The sequence below is a fragment of the Molothrus ater genome, chromosome 5 (genome assembly GCF_012460135.2).
Source record: "Molothrus ater isolate BHLD 08-10-18 breed brown headed cowbird chromosome 5, BPBGC_Mater_1.1, whole genome shotgun sequence".
NCBI lineage: Eukaryota > Metazoa > Chordata > Aves > Passeriformes > Icteridae > Molothrus > Molothrus ater.
Window position 1 is genome coordinate 57,791,617 of NC_050482.2, and position 23,311 is coordinate 57,814,927.

General features: G+C 47.5%; 1 protein-coding gene across 1 annotated transcript; it reads right to left on the reverse strand.

Moving 5' to 3' along the window:
* Positions 1-1,784: 1,784 nt before the first annotated feature.
* On the reverse strand, positions 1,785-21,517 carry SSPN (sarcospan). Its single transcript, XM_036405072.2, has 4 exons — positions 21,440-21,517; positions 20,825-21,272; positions 9,865-9,951; positions 1,785-5,071 (listed from the first exon to the last, which is right to left on the reverse strand). Exons 2-4 carry the CDS (start codon positions 21,146-21,148, stop codon positions 4,709-4,711), a joined length of 774 nt encoding a protein of 257 aa, XP_036260965.1. The 5' UTR covers positions 21,149-21,272; positions 21,440-21,517; the 3' UTR covers positions 1,785-4,708.
* Between the last annotated feature and the right edge of the window lie 1,794 nt (positions 21,518-23,311).

The following is a 23,311-nucleotide window of genomic DNA, read 5'->3' on the forward strand; positions in this document are numbered from 1 at the left end:
CAGAGATGAGCTACCCCCCACATTCACCTTCTTGGAGTTTTTGCTAGAGGTGCTGCAGTCAGTGCATGGCCACTCAAAAATGACCTGGCCAAGATGTTGCTGGCCGAGGGTCCAGCACTGCCTGACGTGACACAGGACAGAGCTTCCCTACGCCTCAGAACAGCTCGGCCATGCCTTGGGATTTGTGTTACAGACCCAAAGAAGCAGCGATCCTGCCCTGCAGCCACGGGAGCGGTGGGTGCCCAGTGCTGGCCGTGCCCGCTGCCTTAAGGAGGCCTCGAGCTTCGCGCCCTGGCCTGAGCTGCTGTTGTTCCTCTGCACCTCCCTCGAATCCCCCTAAGCCAACACCCTTCGCTGAGACCGAAAAACATTTTCCAGACGCAAGCATGTGTACGTGTGTGGGTGGGTGGGGTGCAGGGGACTATGAAAATTTCAAGGCGAGGTATGACATCCTGGCTTTCTAAATATAGAGGACCTGAGCTGCGGCTTCTCTCACACGTTAGCAGCGTGCTTTCTCTTTCGAAAGGGCCCCAGAGCAAATATTGCACTGGCTGGGAGCGTGAAAAAAGGAAAAAAAAAAAATTATAAAAAATTAGCCCAGCGAGTTGATTGCAGCTCCCGGCCTTGTTGCGCAGAGTTGTTGTTTAGGCAGAGCTCCAAGCGGTGCCCACGCAGCGGCGGCCGGGCCAGCGAGGCGCAGATGGCCGTCACATGAGGGCTGGTGGCAGCCCCAGCGAGGCGCCGGGCCTGGCCGTGCTTCCCCTTCGCCCACAGCCCCTGGCTCTGCCGTGGCAGCAGGGGAGGGACAGGGCACAGGCCCTGGCGGGGCAGAGAATGTGACATTTTGGCTCCCCGGGAGGCGTCGCGTCTCGGTTCCCTTTTCGCTGCCGTTGTTGTTGCTTCGGCATTTGCATAGCACGACATCAAAATGCCTCAGAGCCTGAGGAAAGTGGTGGCTGCTGCTGCTGCTTCTCCTTTTAAAATCCCGAGCAGTTATCCATGCAACACCATCACTCTGTGTGTGTTCGGGGTGGAGGAGCAGGCATGACAGCAGAGGGTTATGGCCTTTGGAAAAGTTCTGCAGAACTGAATTTAATCGAGACTGATGATCTCTAAGCCAAGCTATAAAATCCAGCGGAGAGTTATATCCCAGTAATAGACCCTATTAGAGGGTCTAGCACAGTCTATAGAAAGGATCTCCTCTCTATTAAATTCTCTAGGGCTTGAGTTCTCATTTACACAAAGGGCCCTTTTAGCTGTGTAAAATGGCCATGAAGTAGGTGTAAAGATGATTGATGCCGTCTTTACAACCCCTTTACACTGGGAAAACAGTGTAAAGTGGCCGGGGTGCAAATGAGAATCACACCTGGGTTTGTGAGAGTAAATTACATCGAGCTCTTCGCAAATTCTGTGTGTCTATAGAGGTTTAATCCTACCCCTTTCTGTGGAATTCACCTACAAGATAAATTTCCCAGGCTTATAAAAAATTGTTTTCTTCTTCAACACATCTGTCCTTTCCAAGCCTTTTAGTCACAGTCTTTCTCCTGGTGTAGTCCAGGAGGAGTCTGACACTGGGAAAAGGCTGGGAGGTGTCTGGATATGCTGTGGTAGGTGAAAATCCTTTAATTAGTACCTTCCAAAATTCTCAATCCAAGCAAAATACACATTGTAAAACCATACCCAGGGGGAAACCAGTTCCTAAACCTTCTGTGTCTGTTTCTCCACCTCTCCTGTTTTGATTTTATGCTCTTGAGATACATGAAAAGGAAATAAAGAAGTTCATCTTTGCTAGATCGAAATGCCCCATATTTATTCATTAAGCATATAAACCACCAACAGAATACATGATGAATATTGCTTTCTTCCAGAGCAAAGGGTTAAGCTGCATTGTGCTGATTAGCAAACCGAATTCGTGGCTGGAAGTGGAGGGTGAGCTGATATGGAGGTGCACAGCTTGTTAAGTGGAGTAGGCTCTGTTATCCAGACCTCCCTTCTCCTCCCTGCCCACATGCCGAAGGCATTCACAGCAGCTCTGTGATCATCCCCGCTGTGTCTGCCGTGCCCCAGAGCAGCCCCAGCCAATCTCAGCGCAGGGGTGAGCAGGCAGAGGCCAGGCACCACAGCCCAGCCCCATCCACAGCACCTGCGAGGTGATGGGAGACCGCGGTGAGAACGTGTGGGTGAGGCACAGGTCCGAGGATTAAGGAGACAAAGGGCAGCTCTGGTGGAAATGCTGCTGGGCCAGGGTGGAGTGCTGCACACCAAGCTATCCCCTGAGCAAAGGGACATTTGGGATGGGTGGGGGGAAGCATGCCCTGCTCTGCCAGCACAGCCTTCCTCTTGCTGTGTCAGCAATCGTGCAGTGGTGAGGGTGGGGGGAAAGCTCAGCTGTCATTCAGACTCCCTTTGATCCCTTTCCTGCTCCTTGTTATCTTCTGCGTGGAGAGAGGATCCCACATTTTTGGCTGGAGGGAGGGGCAGGAGCACCGAGGGCCATGCAGGTAGGAGGAGGGTACATCCTCTGCCCTGAGCTTCCACAGAGAGTGCGGCCAGAGGCGTGTGTGGGATGGGGGACAAACCTGAGCACACCACAAGGTGGGAGGCACCCCTGTGTACCCATCTCCAGGCAGCATGGCCCTGCCACAAGTCTGTGAGCACTGCTGGCAGCACGTTCCACCAGAGCCATGGGAGATGGGCTGGTTCCTGCCAGATCTGCATGGATGGCCCCAAGGATGAGTCTGATACCACCAGCCTGCCATCCCAGTCCTCTCCTGTTTCAGCTTGCCCCAGCAGTGCCTGGGAGGCAGACTGAGGTCTTTGGGTGGGTGGTGACATGGGCACCCTTGCAAATGTGCCCTGCAGCCAGGCTTAGGAGTGGTTGTTACTTTTAGGTGCAATAAAAAAGGTCATTTGGAAGCAGATCTCAAAACCCCTCATGTCCTGCAGCTCCTCGCTTTGTGGCTTGGCAGAGGGCACCTTGGTGATGCTATGTCTGCTCCAGAGGCACTTTCCATGACTAAAACTACAGCCCCTACACCCAGCAGTGCTCTAGGTGGGCCACAGGAGACTTCACTACCCTGCCACCTTCTGACCCTGGAGGCTTGATGGTCTAGCCCCTGGACGATGTGTGGACGATCACCGGATGGAAGACAGTTTTTTTGGTGGGATCAGAGCTCCTTCGACAGCTAGATTTGTGCCAGTCTGGGTTTTTGACTTTTTGATGACTATTTTGGCTGCAGAAAGTTGGCTGTTTTTTTCTTTAGAGCCTTATATAAATTTCATTTGGTTCCTCCTAGCTAGTGATTATGGCACAATTTTTCTGGCATGTGATTGCTCCACCCCACCTCCGAGACATCCTTGTTCTGGCTGGGATCGGGAAATCCCTCGTCATGGCAGGGTGTGAGCACCAGCTGGCTTGCCCTTGCATAGATATGGATCAGGAAGCAGTGCCAAATGCTGCCAATTAGGAATTGCTCCTAAATTTAGCTGTCCATGCTGTGCAAGTGGAAATGGCAGTTCAAGGGACAAACCAACGTAGTTGTCTTGGTATAAGGGCTAATGAGATGTAAAGCACTTCTAGAGCTGCACTTTCAGGGTGAAAAAGCACTGCTTAAATACACTTTGTTTTTCCATCCTCATTAAGAATCGTTATTCTGTTGCCCTCATCATTATCAGAGATGTCTTTGGGAGACTGGCAGTCTCTTCTTGCTTCCCTCCCTCCAGCCCATTTTAAAAACATTCATTGTTGCAGGGATATATCTTTCAGGGCTGTTGGCCCAACTCCACTGTTGGTGTGTAAGGCTGATTGTCTTCAGAGGAGTTACACCAAAATGCATTTGGCCTTTTGTGCTTGAAGTATAATTGGTGGAACTGGCTAAAATCCGTGTTTGTCAGCCTGCAATTAGAGCATTAGGGACATAGTTTTCAACATGACTACTGATTTAGGGTCCCCTCTACTTTAGGAGTGCAACTCAAGGTTCCTTAAACTGATCTTTTCTCCCAAACATCAGAAATCTGCCTGGGATTTCAAGCAGGGCCCACCAAAGAACCTTCAGTGAACTCACTCATATTTGTTGTTTATTAGTAATTGAGTTACGTAGCCTATATCATTATTGACAACTCTGAAAAGTTATATGTATATTTTATATGGCAGCCATCAATATATTCACTTTGGTGTTGGTCTCAACCTGCATTGGTAGAGGTCTTGACCTCCCTCATCCCTGCCTGAATGTTAAATTCCCATCAGGTTAGCATGGATTACACCCAGAGCACCAAGATATGATATATTCCCAAAGCATGTTCCCACTGATATAATTAAGCAGTTTGGATCAGATCCTTATCTAGTAGAAATTGGCATAGCTTCTCTGAAGGCAAGAGGGAAATGGACCCTATTTTGTAATGGCTGTAGCCCTGCAGATGAGTTCCCAAAGATTTAATCCATGGCTATTACAGAACCTTTGTAGGGAGCATTTGTACAGCTGCATCTTTAGGACTCTGTGACCTCTAGCTAATCTCAAAAGAGGCCTTTTCTCAAGAGCAGCCGTATGAAATGCTCCCAAAAGAATTGAATAATAAATTCACTAAAGTCGTGTGAGCATTTTTCCTCATCAAACACCTTCCAAGGGCCCATCCCTTTGCAGTGCCTGTGGTGGCAGTTCCCATCCCTGGCCACAAGCCCCTGCCAGCCCAGCCCAGCCCAGCCCAGCCCCTACACTTGCTGCCCGTGGCCCTCGGTGGCCGTGAGAGGCTGGAAGCGAACGCCCACGTAGAAGACCTGGTAGCGGTGCTTCCACACCACGAAGCACATCAGCAGGCACACCAGGGCTGCCACCAGGTTGAGAGCCATTTGCAGGAGGAGGTACAGGCTGAGCATACTGCTCAGACTGTCACAGTCGGTGTCCTGGTACACGAAGGTGCGGCCCAGCGGGTCGGCAGTGTCCAGTTTGCACTGGCAGGAATCCTGGATGGTGTCACAGGTGAACTTGGTCAGCTGCAAGTAGTGGTGTGCAGCAAAAGCCACTGCCAAAACACAGGCAACCAGAGCCAGGGCACTCAGGAGAAAATACAGCAGCTGAAAGAAAGGGGGAAAAAAAAAAGATAAATCCCCATTTTTCCAGCTTCATAGAGATTGAGAAACTCACAAGGAATGCTGTCTGGAGATTGGGTGCTTCAGCAAGCAAGGCTCCTTGTGATGAGAAGTTCAGCAGGTCATCTCAAGAATTTGCCTTGCATGTTTTATATGAGCATTGCCTTGCAATTTGGAGTCCTGGGGAGAGCACCAAGGAACTGGTGTGTTTTTACATCAAGAAACTTTCTAGAGAGGGAAGGAGCATTTTCCTCTCCAGTCATACCTGCATTGACAGGAGCCACGGTCATCAGCTGAGACAAATTAGTGCCTGGAAGCAGAGCTGAGCAGATGAGCCTTGGGCTGCCATCTTACCCCAGGCTGTGCTGAGCTCTAGCTCAGCTGTTTTTGAGACTTTGCTTATGTGTTATTCTCGGTTTGCATGTTGAAACAAATCTGATTTATACTTGCAAATCAGGCAGTGGGGTGGCTGATCTCTCACTTTAGGCCCTGTGGATGCAGCCAGCCTTTTGCTTCCCAGGTCCCACTGTGGAATGGGAATGCAGATCTCCACAAAAAAAAAGTGTGTGCTGTGCTCAGTCTACTTCCAAAACCTGTCCCCTAAACATGGGGAAGTCTTTCACAGGCGTGAAAGGGCAGCAAGCACCTTTCTTTTCCCAGTGCTACAGTGTGAGAAGGACAAGGGTCTGCTCGTCACCTCCACTGCTCCTCACAACAGTGGCAGCTTAAAAACAGCGTGGCTTTTATCAAGGGTAGCTCTGCAGAGTCCACCCCCACAAACACATGGAAACTGGCAGCAAGTCAGAGCCTTTGACACTCTGGGATTCACCTGAGAGCTTTGGATACCAGCACATATGGGCTTCCCTTTGCTTTTGATAGCTGGAATTGGCAGTTGCTGCACTGCGTACAAAATATGTGTGAATGTATATTAAAATCATGTTCTGTGTTTAGCCAAAATTGTATTTTTTGGTTCTGTTCAGCACTGTAAAAACATTTATTTTCCTTGGCGTCTTATCTGTCAGACACATGGTATGGTTGGGAATCTGTTATTTTAAACAGCATCTTCTCTCTCTCTTTCTCTCTCTTAACCTCAATACTGCAAGCAAAATATCAATATAAAAGCTTTTTTTTGACCTTGAAACTCCAACTATGTATGTCTTGATAAAATTCACACTCCTGGTGCATTTATCTTAGAACTACACTGTGAATCAATTTTCTGTTTGGTTGCCAGCTTGAAAAAAATATTTGGGATTATTGCAGGTCCTGAAGCACTATGTACATTTTCCCCCTCATATCACCAAATTCTTACTGAAAGATCTTAGTTTCCAAGACCTGGCTGCTATTAAATTTAATTACTTCCCCTGTGGCCTTAAACCAAGGGCAGCTTGAAATGAGGGTGGCTCTTATTAAATGCAATTACTTTGCCCCCACAGCTTTCAAGGGAAGGGTCCATGGGAAAGGTGAAACTGGAAAATGGGGCCACCTCCTCTTATGAAGCATACAGAAGATGGAGTGCTGCTGACTGATGGACCCCCTCCAAACCAAGATGTGGTAATTCATAAGCCAATGGCATTGTTTTCAAAGATGGTGCAAATGTGTTCGATGGGGAAAACAGAAAATGGACAAATGTTGGTTGTTCTGTGATATAGAAGTCCTGGTGGAAGTCCCTGGATTCAGCCCAGCAGAAGACAGAATCGGGCCTCCCTAATAGATGGGACACTAAGCCAAGACTGCACCATGTGCCTGATTCTCCCTTGGCAGGCATTTTATTTAGCTAACAACTTCTATGCAAAGTCAAGATGCAAGAGCCTAATCTATGCTCCAGGTACAGTAAGGGAGAATTTGTCTGTTGTGTTCCTAAAGGGAAGGAAATCTCAGAATCTGAATACACAGGCAGCTCTTATGATAATCCTTGGAGGCAAAGGGAGATGCATGGGGGACACAGGGCAATTTCCAAAAGGCTTATTATTCTCACAAGATGTTTGCAGAGGAATCTCTCTGCGAGCTGCTGAAAATGAACACGTTCCCAAATATCAAAGGTGAGCCAAATGCAAGCACTGCCTCTGAGGAAGCACAAGACAGTGAGTGCTGAGATTTCATCAGCAGATTAATCACATGCCAGACCTGGAGGCAACTGCAGCATAACAAATACAACTGTGTGGTGGGCTCTGCCCAGGAACCAGGACTTGCCACTGGAAAACTGGTTTTTAACAGCTTCAGAGAGACAGGCACTGCAATTGCTGCTTAAATAGGAGAAAAGGGAAGTGGGGAGAGACAGTGTACAATGACCTCAGAGCACGGCAGCTCATCTTCCTTCGTGCTCCTCATATGAGGAAGGGACATTTTAGCAATATTTACTGGCAATAGTTGTCCTCCGTGACTAAATTGAAATAAGTATCAGGAAGATGGATTAAGTTCCTCATGGAAAAGGCTGCTCATAGTTATCAGAGGTGAAAGCAGAGGTGGATCAGGAGGCCCCTTTTGAGGGCGGTGGTGCTCAGGCATGAGCCCCTGCAGGGAACAGGAACCGTGGTGTGTCACGGCGTGGGCTGGGCGTGCGGGAACAGAGGGTGTCAATACCCTGGGCTGCAGGGAGTGATCTGTCAAATGTCAGCACAGAGCCCAGGAGCTCCACAGGATGGCTCAAGATATTCCTGTGTGGCACCCACTGGCTATTTCTGCCCCCCTGAAAGGCACAGCCACCCTCTCTTTGGGTGGCCTCCCTTTCTCAGGGACACATGGCACACTGCGGGTACCCACAGCAGTCTCGGGAAGGGACCTCTGCCGAAAGCAGTTCTCACACCTCCTTCTTTAACAGGATCCAGGGCTCATGCAAGTGTGAAATGAAAGAAGCAGCTGCTGAGAGGGAGGGAGGCAGAGAGGACTGTACAGGTCTCTTCCCGTTTTCCACCCCGAGGGAGTCGCTTGCAGTGGTCAGAGGGTCACCTTGGGGAATGACCCAAATCCCCCAGCCCTCTCTGTGTGAGTGTGTGTGTGTGGTCCTCCTCTCACAGTGATCCTTGGGCTGTGCAAGGGAACTTGGGGTGCTTAATGCACTCCAAGGAAGTTCAGCCTGGATTTTCCTGCAGGATGATGCTTGGCTGATGAGAACCAGCTATCAGTGTGAGGGCAGGACCTGTGCCACACCCGGTAAGGATGGTCGGAGTGGATTGGGCTGAACCCTACTGCAGGGCTTGATGAAGCTTCAGTCCCTCAAGGAGAAAAGAACAACCCTCTGAACAATCTGTCTCATGACTGCAGTCTTGCATCCTCAGCCTTGTCATAGTTAATGCTTGTTTTTAGTTCAGAGACAGCCTTTAACTGAAATTCAAGGATTTGAGAAGTGATACTGGAGATGTAGATGAGTCCTATGTGATCAAAGTCCTGGAGAAGAGTTTTAGCTCCTACTTTGTTAAAATAGGTATGAGCCCTTTAGACGGAAGCCTTTTTTTTTGTTTGTTTTTGTCCTGTTATTCCAAACTGTGGCATAACAGCTCCCAGCAGGGACGTGGGACAGGAGAGGTGAACAGCCTGGGAATGATGAAGTTCTGTGGCATGCTGAATAGGAAATGCTGGGAAGGGGGATTTTGGGGAGGAGGGTGCTTTGGGTAAGCAACAGTCCATGGACCATTGACTGAACAAGGGAGATTTAAGCTCTAATTCTGCCCGGTGATGAGGAATGGCCCATTTTACATCACCTCGGGAGCAATTCCAGAATGTCTGTTTTCCTACGGGGAACGATGCCTCACATTCTTTACCGTCAGGGTGGGTGGCAGAGACATCTGAGCTGCCCAGCCCGACATGCCCTTCCCAACACGAGGGATGACTCCCTTCCTGCCTGGATGCCAAATTCAATTTACTGCTGCGGGCAGGCAGTAAAAAGCCTGGCGTGGCAGCCCCTGCCCAGCCCAGTAACCTTCCTTGGGGGCAGAAAGGTGACAAGGGACAATGTGGAGGCAGCCACAGGGCAGGCACAATTGTTCTTCTCCCTTTTTTTCTTTAAGTACGGGAGAAGCTCGAGAAAGACACAAAAGACACACCGGGGTCTAATTTCTAAGGGAGGATGGATGCCAGGGTTTGAAAAGCTGCTCCTTGCATTTTGTTTCCTTCTGCCTTTTCCCAGTTAATAATCACTGTTATTTTGTGCTGCTTGCGTCGGTATTTTTCTCGGTTATTATGTGTCTGCAAAATATTAAGAGCCCTGAAAATTACAATAATAAGGAAAAATAGCTCAGGAAAAATGGTGTTAAAAACAAGCGTTCTCAGCCTTGCTCTTCTAGTTGCTCACCAGTGTCAGCAAAGCAGTTTTGGAGACATAGGTGGGGTATGGTGCAGTTCCTGCAATGCTCAGATGGGAATTTGCTTTGTGGGAGAATGCATGTCCCTGTGCTTTCCCAGTACTTTCCCATTAAATATTAAACCTTGGTTTAAGTGGACTCATTTTATGCCACCTTACTTCTTAGCCCACTCACTATCTCCACTTAATCAACTTAAACTCTCTGAACACTTCCCAAATTATTCCAGCTTTGTCTATATTCCTAAAACATGGTGAATAAAACGGTATCTTGTTCTGATTTGAAATGTTATTAGAGTTTCCCTTTTATAGGATACAGTTTCTTCCTTGGCTGCCTGGAAAGTAACAGAAAACCATTCCTGCATTTCAGGTGCATTTTCACTTCTCATCCTGTGGTCTTAAAAATATCCCCTGTATCAACTTTTTTTGATTATATTTAATGACATGAGAAGAAAAAAAAAATGCTTAAAAAATGTTCAGGTACCTTCACTGTGAACTGTGCACACGTCTTCTCATCAGGTTGGTACGAGATACAAAGCAGAACAAATCCCACTAAGGCCACCACACAGACCTGCAAGGGAAGAGATGTAAAATGTGTCAAGGTTAAAAAACACAAAACACAAAACACTTTTTTTTTTTTCCCCAAAGCCAAGACACCTTTCTGTGTTTGCAGGACCATAATTCAAGAAGCAGTGTGGAAGCAAAGTCATCAAAGACACAGCACAGCAACAGCCCCCAGGATGTGTGTTGAGTTTTTGCCCACACAACCATCAAAAAAGAGCAGAAGATTTCTGAAGTTGGGCTTGCAAGCCCAAAGATCACCATCCTATGTAGCTCTGGGTGCTGACAGGGTTTTTATGTCACCCATGCAAGTTTTAAATCATTAAACCATGGCTGCCACTGGGTAAGAAGCAGCAGAGTTTATTGCAGAGGCTTTCACCCTCTTTTGGAGTGGACACCTTACTAAAGAAGATGTCCATCTCCCCTGCAATCTGAAACTGTGTTTTAGCCCTGTGGCATTAATTGCTGAAGGTTAAAAGTAATGGAAAAGTATTTGCATGCTTGTTTATTCATTTAGCCATATTTATTATTATTTCTGGATTTATCTGCAGAAGGAGGTACTCACAGGTTGGCATTTTCCAGGTAAGAAGGGAAGATCCTCCTCTGAGCAACAACCAATGAATATGATTTGCTTTTTTGTGTTTAGAAAACAGTGTGTCCCCACACTGTGCTAAGCACTCCGGTCAAGTGCCCTCCTCTCCCACTTTTTGGAGGATCAGTGAGCAAACCTGACAGGAGGACTTAGGAGCAGCAGAGTGCTGCTTTTTGGCAGTTCATCCCCTGGATGGAGGAGCTGGGTACCAGGCACCAGGTGAGGGTTCCCTGTGGGGCTGGATCTGGGCTTGAGAGAGACTGTTGGCAGCTGGAGCTGTGTTTGGAGGAAACTGTGCATGTTTGAGCTGCCTTGGAAAAACAGGTCAGTTGATGGCATGCATGTGTTTTTAAATGACCCTTCAAATCACACCTTTAGAAGCCATTTTAGGTGTGATGAGCCTTAGTGGGGACTTTGGATGAGATCAGGCGCTGTCCTTTCAGAGGTCCTCTCTACATGCAGGACCAGGACCAAGTCTTTGCCTTCCTGCTAGGAGCATCTTGGTTATAAATGACAGCTCTTAATTCTCAGTGACTGCAGCAAAATTCTGTATTTTTTTTACCTTCTCAATTTTACTTCTGAAGTTTGGAAGAGTTGTCATTAATTTGAGGCTTTCTGCTTTTCCAGAGCAGTGGGATTTGTCCTGTTTGGTCAGAGCCACATGTGAGCTGCCTTTGCCAAGGTAATGCCATGGAGATGCCTGCAGGAGTGGGGAGCTCAATCACAGCCCCATCTCCACCTGCATGACCTGGAAGTGCTGCTCACATCCAGATTTCCAGCTCCACAGGGAGCTTGACCTGCAGTGAAAAATGCCCAGCTGTCCTTTTGGACAGTAATGGAAAAACATGTTCCTTTTATGATCTGTTGCAGAAAGTATCAAACTTTTTGCACCTGCATTGTTGGTGCAAGGCCCAAGGCAGCAGCCCTGCAAAGGAGAAGTACGTCCCTATTGGAATAAATACCTCCCAACACACACAGAGCCATGTCCCTCAAGAACCTGGACAATTAGTAACACTTTTCCCCATGAAGTTTTATTTCATGTCATTTCAGTGGGACATGAATAGGAAGTATTGCCCGAGAACATTTCTAAAGAATGCGTCAGTATTATTTACTCCTTTCCATGTCATGTGTATTTATATTCTGGTCCTGTGACTTACACACGGCCTCCAATTTATTTGTTTCTTTCTTTTTATTGTTGACAGCCATAGCTGACAGGGTTGTCTGGGGAAAAAAACAACCTTTCTTGTCAAAGGTCCTTCAGTGCTGGGGTTTTTTTGCCCTGTAGTGCTTCTGTGTGACTGAACCATGTTTTATTTCTCAGAATTAATCACCTATGTCCTTGGTCCCCTGCACCATATATTAATCTTTTAATTCAATTAACATGCCCATAAAACTTAAATCATAAGAAATTCTATTGATGATAATATCCAAATGATAAACTCCCCCAGTGGCAGTAATGGCTGAAGGAGAGAACCTGCAGCAAGAACTAAAAAAAAAAAATAAGCTTAAACACACTGTCTTAACATCATATCCCCAAAATTCATGACAAATCATAGGGGCTCCTTACATCAAAGCTGGACCTAAGTATTTTCAGGATCTGGTGCTGAAGGATCTTGTTATGAGCAATAAATCAAATTTGCTTTGCTTCAGCTACACTAGTGGACATTTACACTTGCATGGACCAAGAGCCAGATTTGCCTCCAGGTGACTGCCATGAGACATCATGGGACTGTTCCCACTCCTCCTTCCCCTTCCATTTAACCACAGAGGGCTGACAGGGCTGCATTCATTTTCGAGGGCAGAGACCAATGCTGGAATTTTCTCTCTGCCATCAAGTGCCTCGGACAACTTTTGCAAAAACTCCTGCTGGCTTCACATGTGGCAGGATCAGACCTCCCTCTTCAGAAAACTTCCCATACAAAGGGCTATCACTTAAAAGCAGTTCCATTCCTGCACATGCTTTCTAAAGGTCCTCTGGGATTTAAATAATATGCTCAGGGACACTTGAAGAGGCACATTTGTAGAGAGGTATTTATAAAGGATTACACTGGGTCAGGATTCCGGCAAGTCTTGGCCAGGATATTTTGGAAAGCTTAAGCATTTCTTTTATAAGAACACAGTAACATTTTTAATTTTTTTTTTTTTTTTTTTAACCAGAGATGTGTGTTTTTCTAAGTGGCAGTAAAAAATAACGTGGCTGAGAATTATGACCCCCATATGTTTAACATTTCAGCTCTTTAAAGGTAAATTCACTCCTTGGAGGAAACCAAAGCGTGGAACGTTTATATAGGAAACAGCTCTATGCTGCTATTTTATACATTATTAATAGATCAGCTTTGAATTACACCTGTGAAGTGTAACAGAATAACTATAAAAATCCACAGTAAGTATTTTTTAGGAGCCTCCAAGTAACTATAACAGCTGCAGGCGTGTTACAGGTGCTGTTGATGCTGATTGCTAAGCAGCATTAGGTAATCCCACATCCTGGTGCTGCAACAGCCACTGCCACATCCCAGTGTGAAGCACACATTTCCCATGCTTTATTGACTGAGCACACAACATAAAATGCAATTGAACCCACTTCAGCACGTGCTTGCCACCAATCGATGTGCATTTGTTACACAAATAAAACAGATTCTCTGAGACCTGCAGGATGGCACTTAATTAGATCAGCTCTGGTCAACTGTTACCCAGAAATCCAGGAATTTGCATTTCTGTGCATGTTTCAACTCCAGTTTATTTCAAGATCCTACTTCAAAATTTCCATATGGACTAACACACCCCTTCGTGAATAGGTAGTGACGTGAAAGGTTATCCAAGGGAAGAATTTAATTTTGGAAAGCACTGCCTAGAAAAAGACCGAAATGTGATACAGAAGTATTTAGGAAAGGTAGAGATTTCATTTTGCTTAAGGCACACCCTGTGAAATCCCCCCAGTTCACAACCCAGGAGAACAGCTATTTACTAACACTGGCTGAAGAATTTAAATATTTAGGCTATATAAAATTTTTAATAATTCTTTCTGGAGGGAAGCAGTAGGCATTCCTCCCATTGGGCAGGAACACCTCAGGGCTGAAAAGTGACTTAAGAATTGTTGGTTTTTTAAGCCAAAATCAAAAAGAGGAGGAGAAACTTTCCAGCTTGCTCCCACTCCAAAGAGGGCAGGAACATGTTGTCATGCTATCCCATCTGCTCCTGCAAGGATTCAGCACAAGGTGTACGAGGAGCACAAGGACACCACGTGGCAGGGCTGAGGAAGGTTGGGTGTAATTAGAGGAAATATGAACACGTAGGGCACAAATTTCCGCTGCGGTTTGCACTCATTATCTTTGCACGCTGACATATTCATGTGGTTTGCTTTATTCCGACAGATTTCAAAACCACAGATTGCTCTAATCTGTCTCCATCTCTCCCCTGTATGCTTGTGAAACTGGTTTTCCTTTTGTTATTGCTAAAATTTTAGCCCAAATGTAGAATAGGTAGTTTGCTCTAGCAAACTACCTCCTACCCAGAGCATCTTGAAAACCTTGGCTGGTAAAGCAGGAGGGTTGGGAACATCCACTAAGAAATGAAGGCAGGAGACAAAAACCTGGCTCTAAGGAGCATCCTGTGTCTGTGCCACATCACAAGGCAAATGCTGCAAATGCTCACAAAGACACAGTATAGCTCTTTGTATGGGGGCTTCGTTAGCGAGAACCTCCTGCCACAATTTTTAGGGGCAGGAAGCAAACACACTGCAGGACAAAACCTCTCCCAGGTACACCTTGCAATGCCACACAGCACTGCTGAGACCCACAGGAGGACTCTTCCTATTTAATGAGAATGTAAGGTCAAACTTCAGGAGGAAAATTACTGTTAATAGAATTAGGAAGACAGCTCCATTATGGACAAGTTATTTTGTAGTTGCTCACTTGGAGACACTGGGGATCTTTCTGTTTTTAGGGACACAGGTAAAGAATGATCTCTTGCAGCTGTCTCTGCAAGAGTTTCTGGCTCTCCCTCACTTGGCTGATGGCTCTCCCACCTTATCAGATACAGCAAGGCTTAGCTCCTGTCTATACCTTTGGAGAAGCTGCTTTATCCACCAAATCTAACACTCCCACTGGACACAGATTTTGATGCAGGAAAAAACCTGTCCCTGTTGGCTTTGCCATTATAAACCTGGATCACCTCTGGTGCCAGACATCTCTACAGGCTGCTGCAGACAGCAGCACTGAGGTTCATTGGCTTTATGAGGTTTGAGGAAGCTGTGATGAAAGTGGGTGCTGCAGGCAGCTTTCACTGCCAGCTTTCATCAGCCTTAGGTCAGCCTGGGTCTCACTGTCACGTGTGAAAGAAGCCAGTCTGCAGCACAGAGGTACTGTGCCCTAATTTTTTTTTTACCCCTTACAGACTTCTTATTAAATTTAAGGACAATTTAGTTGCATATAAGTTACTTCCAGAAATAATGGCAATAATAATAATAATAATAATAATGATGATGATGATGATGACAAACATGTTTATAGTGGTTGCAGGCAAAGGCCATCATCATCATCTAGGAAAACACTCTTTTAACAGCCATAAACCCCACAATAACTGCCCATCCCTGCCCCACCTACAGAATAAAATAATGATGTCTTTACTACAGGTCCCTTCAAGCCATGCAATAACACCCCTGGCAGATCCACAACTTTCTCTTAAATCCTGTAAAATTATCAAAACCCTGCAAGAGCATCCATCCAATCAAATGAAATGCTATTTTTTCCATAATAATTTTTGCTGTTTAGGTCAGTTGCTCATCACTTGTGCTAAGGTAAGATTTCATTCCCCCAAAGGCTACAATTGCTTACACAGCCAGGAGCTGCAGCAGCAGTCCTTTGCTGCTGTTAAACCAGAAATACAGTCCTGGCTGAACAAATGCCTGAGGGATCAAAAAAATAAAATAAAATAAAATAAAATAAAATAAAATAAAATAAAATAAAATAAAATAAAATAAAATAAAATAAAATAATAAAATAAAATGCACACAAAGCAAGCAGTGATTTTCAGCCTGAGAACTGCAGCATGGCTGAGAGTACTTGGGAACACCCCTTGTGGTTTGGGGTGTGTCTGTGACTGTGAAAGCCACCATCTCCATAGTCATGAGGCTACTTGGGCTGGGGAAACCTGTTTGATATCCCTCTCCAGATTTTACCTAGGCTTTTTGTACAAATTCCAGCCAGGAATTCTGCAGTCAAACTGTGGGCTAAGCCACAGATGGATCCAGGATTAGACCAGCCCTGGCCAGGTATCAGACAGACCTCAGGTGTGCAGTTACCTTCTCAAATCATTCCTTTAGAGTGTTTGAATCTTTCTCCCCATCAAAGTTTTCCACTCCACACCTGAGCAAAACCAAAGTGTGAATTTCAGTTAATCAATTCATGGTTACTCTTGGAAGAGGATGAGACTTAAGGGCAGAGGGTTCTGAAGAGTCCTGCTCTGGTGCTACATGTGGCTCTAAACAAGCACTGGCCTCTTCTTCAAGGCAGTCCTCCCTTAAACCTTTTGATGTTTGCCCATGGCTAACTGAAGCTGAATGCCCATGGCTAACTGAACTGTGCCAAAAAAAATATGGATGCCTGCATCACTTTTTGATGGCACCAGGTTTCAAGAGTCACCTTCTATTAGAAATTGAAAATGGTTTCCCCAAAAACAAGCAAAAGTTATAGAGACATAAACATTTCTGATTCCAGGTAAATGAAGGTTGATTAAGCTGCTTTGTCAGTTGAAAGTCTGCCTGCCTGTTGCACCACACAGCCCCACATCAGCCTCACCTCCAGCAGGGCAGAGAAGCCAATGCTTGAGCATGGAGAAGGGCTGGAGCAGGGAGAAGTGTCAGAGCTCCTGGGCTGGGGGCTCAGCCCATGGCAGATCTTTTGGGATGCTTTTTGCAATAAAATCAGTGACAGCTGGAGCCACAGTTGCTGCCTTGAACTGCTCGTGAATCAGATTTTTTAAAATGTTTTTAAAAATCCTAATTTTATGAACATCTATACATATACATTTAAAATAACTTCCTGACAGAACTAATAAACACCCTGGATAATCATTTCTGATGAGCACTTCTGTAACTTTCTTAACTCCCTGAGCCTGCAAAACAGGGCTGAAAAGGGAGCTTGCCCATGAAAACTCTGATACTCCGCTTTTGATCGCAGTGGAAATAATCTAAAGTAGGTTTTTCAAGGAGAAATACATCGTTACTTCTTCTGGGTGTCAAAAGGCCACAAGCTAATGAAAAAGAATGAAAAGGATACCATTAATATCTACTGTCTCTGCAACACTTTTCATCCCAGGATCTCAAAGCAAGGGGTGAAGGATGGCCACTATTAACCCCACTTTGCAGGGGAAATAACAAAGTCTTAGCAAGGTTAAGTAACTTGCCCAAAGCTATGCACCAAGCCAGTGGCAAGACACAGGAAAAAATAAAGCCCTGCACCCATGAGTGGGTTTGTGAAGAGTTAGTCCAAGTTCCTCCAAAGCAGCAAGAAGGCAGAGACTGCCAGGGAGTCCAGCCTGCAGTCTGGGGAGCTCAGGACAGGTCTCATGGGCACCTCCACTGTAACTGGTTCCAGGCAAGTGAAACAAATGCTGCCCTCACTGCTTTCACTGCATTTATCTGCCTGTCCTAGCAAGGGGGGAGAGGCTTTTTACAGGGAATAGGTTGCTGAAGCCAAAGAAGAAGTGATAAATCCTGAAGGCTTTGTAGTTTCTGTCCATAAAATTTTCCTTTGGTTTCTGACTCATGCCCCACACATTTTTGGACTAAATGCATTTTGGTTTTAAGTGGGTTTTAGCTGCTTTTCATGGTGAAATGCTCTTGGTACAATGCAAGTTGCATCGTTTCCTTCTGCAGGGGCTCAGGAGGGAAGGGCTGATGCTCTGGAGAGGGAGCCCTGCAGGCTTGGAGCCCTCCTCCACTCCCTGTCAGAGCATCACTGGCCACATTTATTCCCCAGGATGGTGAACCCAATCCCTGGCCTGCTGCAGCCTCACAAACCTACACAGTAAGGTTTTGAACCCATTTAATTCTGAATTCTGAAAGGGGAATTCTGAATTCCCATTTAATTCAGACAGCCTTGCCTGGTTTTCCTCACTAGCATTTTCCACTGGCTGCTCCTCTAAAAACAGTTCCTTTCCATTCATGGTAATGCACTGAAGCACTTGATTTTCAGCAAGGAATGGTGTCACCATTTTGCCACTAATAAAGAAGAAAAAAACCAGCTTTCAATCAATCAGGGTCTATTTAACACATTAGCAATTTTCCTTCATTTTTCTGTCATCCTGCATGAACAGCCATGGGGTCAAATCCAGCCTGGTGTAATTCCAAAGGAGTAACACCAGGAATGAGCTTCACCCATTATATCTAATGTTGCTAAAAAGGTCTCAATAATAGATTTTAAAAGTTCTTGATTCAGAATACTAATCAAGTCCTTTAAAAAGAGCACTTGAGTGGGATTCTACTAAAACAAATATGCTCTGGAATTTTACACCACATCTTTCTGTCCTGTTGCTCATTTCAGTGTGAATATATGAGTTTTGGGAAGCCACTTTGTGCCATGAGGTTTATTCTTGAGCAGCACAGGGGTCATCCATCCCCTATCTAACACCTTCCATGCAGCCCAACAAACAGCCCACAGGACATCCAGCCACATGCAGCTCCTAGCCAAGGGTTCTCCTTCATGGACCAGTTTTCCCCAGCTCTCCAGAGGCCAGTCCTCGGTACAGTCCCCACCACAGCTCACCAGCAGCACCCTGTGACTGCACACCTGGAATCTCCAGCTCAGCAGCTTCTGGCTATCTCCACCTGATGTCCCAGTGGGCACCAAGTCCCTCCATGGAGACACCACAGCACAGGAGCAAAGCAGATGCAGCACAGTGTGGCACCTGATGCATTTTGCCCCTCAGATGTGCTTTGCACTGCTCCCATGGTACCACAGCCAGTGCTCCACACAGGCTCTGGGGCTGCCCCACCTCCTCATCCTCTCCTTTCTAGCACCAGTTTCCTATTCACTTCCCTCTGACCTGGTGCCAGATCCCTCCTTCCCTTCTGCTTTGGGCTGAGGGTACAGGAGAGCAGCGTGGGTGCCCAGGAGCCTGCCTGGCCATGTGCCCCCAGCAGACAGTCCCTGTCACCACCCTGAGGGTAAACAGAGGGGCACCAAAAGCCAGTTTGAGCCAGGGATGAATCAAACCACGCTGGAGTGTGCTGGTGACTCAACATCTCACCAGAGTCCCCAGGTGAGAGTCCCCATCTGACTCAGAGCCTAGGTGCAGTCACCCTTCCCCATGGGGCTGCCCACAGCCTGCACTGCTCCTCCCAACACCCAGGGCACCCTGCAGCATCAACCACAACTCCCACAGTCCCAGGAAGTGTTTCCCCAGGAAATGTTTCCCCAGGGATTCCCCTGGCTGGCCAGTGCAGAACGTGGCCACCAACCACAGCTGAGAGCTGAGTCTTGCTCCGAGTCAGGAATTATTAGCTCAGGAACACCCATGGAGAATTATTCCTGATTTTCGGGGGGGAGCTCTGAAAGTGACTGAGCTTGGCCTCATGTGGGCATCTAAATGTCACTACTGCTGGCAGCTGCTGCTAAAAACAACAGGGGTTAGAGCTCTGTTTTCAGAAAGCAGCGACTTTGGTGGGGTTTCAGGCCTCCCCAGGGGAGGCCAGCCATTTGTGGATGTCTCAGATGAATGCTGCTGGGGCCCTGATGACATTCACACAGGCCAGGGCTGCTTCATGGCTTTTCTCATATCCCTGGCTGCACATTAGTTCAGTCCAGCTCACTCTTTCCCCACCTTTTTCCAGTGAAAAAGCTATTTCAAACCTGTGATAGCAACAGTGCTGTCTGGAAAAGACATCATCTGACCTCCAGAATCCTCAAAGTAAACAGGAGCAGTGAACATGCCAATATTGCTATTTTATAATCTGTATTCCCCTCTGGTTTGTAAGAGTCAAAACTTCCCAGGAGGAAATTCCTCTTCCAAGCAAGGGCAGGCTCTTGCTCCACAAACCACCACTAAACTCTTGGATACCTCTTCAGTCAGAAGAGAAACATGAAGTGATGAGTCAGAGGAGCTCTTCCTCTGAGAGCTCAGGCCCTGCTCCTTCCACCCTCTGAAGGGATGCCCAGCAGGATTAACACAGCAAACCCCAATCAGTTCAGATGCTCAGATGATCTTCTAACAACAAATTACATTTACAGAAGTAATGAAGAGCTCCCATAGCTCTTCAGGGCTTTGAGAAATCTTTTCTCTAAGTACCTAAACACAATTTTTTTTTCTGGAAATTCTTACAATCTGACAACACCCAGGACTGTGCTAACACATCAGGGCATATTTTCAGGACATATTTTCCTGAAACCTGTTGCCTAGGGAAGAAACCTGCATGCTTACTTATTTCCATGGCCTATCCCAGGCTGATAATCACTGACCCTGTCCCTCCACAGGCAAACCTCACATCCCCAAGCCCACAGCCAGCAGAGTCACACCACGGGTGGCACCACCACCCTGTCCCCCCCCCCCCTGCAGGGGTGGCTGCTGCTGGGCATGGGGTGTGTGGTGCCACCCCAGGCTTTCCCAGCAGGGATGCCTCTGATTTACACCCAGCAGGGCGCTGCCCTCTGCCCAGTGCCCCCAGCCCGCGTGGTGAGGCTGGTGTGTCACTCCAAACTTGACTTGGCAGGAGCCTCCAGCAGGCCCTGGGAAGGGCTCCCTGTCCCTGCCACGTCCACCAGTGCCATCCCCTTCCCCATGGCCACGTGCAGCCAGGAGCAGCAGCAGGAAGAGGGTTAAATCCCAGCAGTTCTCCAGCACAGCACAGCGAGAAGCTCCAGAGACAGACATTGCTCTCCTCGCCCAGCTAAAAGTTGAGAGTTACAGAGTTATGCTCTCACTTCCAAAACCTGATGGCTATGGTTTGGTGGGCAAAGAGGGTAGGCAGCATAAGAAATTAACATTTGTTTTTCAGCATCATCAGGCAGGAGTTCACTGCAAAGCACAAGCTAATACATACATCCAGTGAACAGCAACCCTGTATTTTATTTCAGGTCTGTTGGGTACTGCAGGGAAGAATACGAAAGGCTGTGTTATTCTGCAGGAACAGTTTTCCTTGGGAAAGTACAGCCAGACACTTAATCCCAGGAATATTTATAGTTAGCATAACTCAAATGGTGTTGTGCATGCAGTTGGTTAGTCTAAAGTGGAGCGTCATGCAGCTTGCATTAATGCTGGCAAAGGCACTTTATGGAGAAACAGACTTTATGCTTACAATTATCCCAGCCCAATATGGAGTGTCTCTGACTAGCAGAGAGGAACTGATGCCTGCCATAAGGAAGCCCAGCACTGTTACAGAGGTGCCTAACGCCAGCTGCAGCAACGCAAACAGCAGCGGGAAACGGCAGCCACAACAAGTGTGGGATTCCTCCTCCTGGCCAGTTTTGGGATCCCCCTTGGCTTTCTTCTGCTTCCTCTTCTTCTTCACCGCGGACTCCTGCGTCGAGCCGGTGCTTTTCTCCCCTCCGGGTGCCTTCCCTGTCTGGCTCTGGGAATTCGGGGCCGTGCCGTGCCGGGCTTTCTTCTCCTCCTTTGCCATGCCGGCGGGCTTTGTGCTCTCACGTGCGTGTGTGTGTGCGCCGCCGATGGGGGTGTGAGCTTTCTGCCCCCCAAAGCTCCGCTTTGTGCCGGCCGAGTTGTTCCTGGTATTTGAATCAAGGAGGCTGAACAAATATGGAAAACATTTGGAAGCAGATTGTCAGAGCTTCGAAATGCCACATATAGCCCGGAGAAGGGGGGGATGCAAGGGGGGTAGCGCACTGCCAACGTGCGGGCGCCGGCCGTGCGCGCAGCGGGCCGGGCTGCCTCGGCCCCGCAGGTGTGAGCGCACCTCGGGGGCAAACAGCAGGGCAGGAACTCCGCACCGCCGGCTGCCGAACAGCAGGGAGATGTGTGCTCCTCGCCAGGGAGCCGGGAACGCTGCACTGCCTGTGCAGGGAGCAGGCAGGAAGGAGCCACCGAGGCTGCGCCGGGGGTAGCGGCAGGCAGAGCGTGGCTGGGGGCACCCACCAGCACCGCAGGGCCCGTTCCACACGAGGCCCCCTGAGCCGCTGTAAACAGGGCGTCCCCGCGGGAGGGAGCTGATCGCGTGTATGGAAAGTACGAAGTACAAATGAAAATACAAGCTCGGGTCCTGGGGAGCCAAAAGGGATCCTATCTCTTCCCAAAAGCTGCAAAAGCTAGGCATGTTGTATGATGAAGCAGCCCAGCAGTGAGGACTGGTGCTTCTGGGCAGGCAGTGGTAGAGCGTGGAGCAAACATCTGCTGAGCGTGTTTCCAGTTATCCGTAGCAGAAAGATTGTTTATGTTACCTAAAAGACAGAGGGACGTCTTATTGTGGACATGTGGTCACTGCACTTCATCCATATGTGGGCTCAGGCTGGTGCTTGGAGACAGCACAGCAACAGAAGTGGTGGAATTTCTCCTGAAATACCCAAAAATTGCTCTGTGGCTGAATCCAGCGCTGGGAGCCCTGGCAGAGCCTCTGAGACATTGGAGGGGCTCACCCATGGAGGTGCCAGCAGGACTGGGGTCTGCAGAGACTCAATTCTGGCTCTGGAGAGGAGGGAGCAAGAAGAGGTGGGTGCTGAGTGGTGCCATGCCAGGGCTGTGCTGGCAGCCCTGAGTTCAGCCAGGCCACGGTGCACAAATCCTGCAAGGGAAGACCAAGGGGAAGCAGGGAGGCTGTGGGAAGCTTGTGCTTAGCTCAGGCCAGAGGAATTACTCAAAAGCTTAGGGGTAAACAGGTGCTTAAATGCTTTGCTGGCCCGGGGCGAGTGTATGCAGCCTGTGTATGGCACCGCTCCTCCGTGCGTGCAGCTCCGTGTCCCCGCCGGGACAGGGACACCCTGAGGACATGTGGGCTCCTGCTGCTGCCCCACAGACACCAGTGAGAGAACCTTAAATGGCCCAGCCAGCCCTGTCCCCACCACGGGGCTCTTGCAGTTTTTTTCCTTTTCCATAGAAGCAGACAGCAGGAGCAAAGCGTTGGGAGGAGTGGGGCAGGTGGAAAGAAATCATCAGAGACTGGAGAAATCCCCACCAAAATTGCCTTTGGATGTGGCAGAGCAGCTCAGCTGGGATTGGCCAAAATGGTGAGGTACTCAGAGAGGATCTTGCACATGCTGGTATGGCATTGAGGAAATATTTCCTCTGACACACTGGCACTGCCTTCTGAGAAACTACTCCGTTTCCAGCTCTTTATGGCATTTAAACAGCAATGAACTGTGTCTTCTGTATTAATAAATTATGATGTCACTTTGTTTTATGGATTAAGCAATATCCTCTTTGGTTATTTATAACACCAAATGGATGAAATAAAACTGGAAACAAAGTGGTTTCAGATGCTTTCTGCACACATAACTCTCGTGCTACATCCATAGAGAGAGATTAAGATACATTGTTCAAAAAAGGAAGAGGAAAATAAACAAGAGGTGAAAAAAAATCTTCCTCCTCTAGTCATGTTGCGTAGAGTACCATGTTTTCACAGTTTCCCACTAAGATGTTTTGTCACTATCATTCTCTTTTAAAAATATCCTTAAAATAACTTGCACTCACGGGAGTATCTTGCCTCTCAAAGCCACACACAACTATATTTAACCACAGCTTTGAGAAGGACAGGGTGTTCAAGGATCATCACCAAGGTCAGACCAGAAAGCAGTGGCAAAGCTGAGGGCATATTTAAATGATGTCCACTTGAACA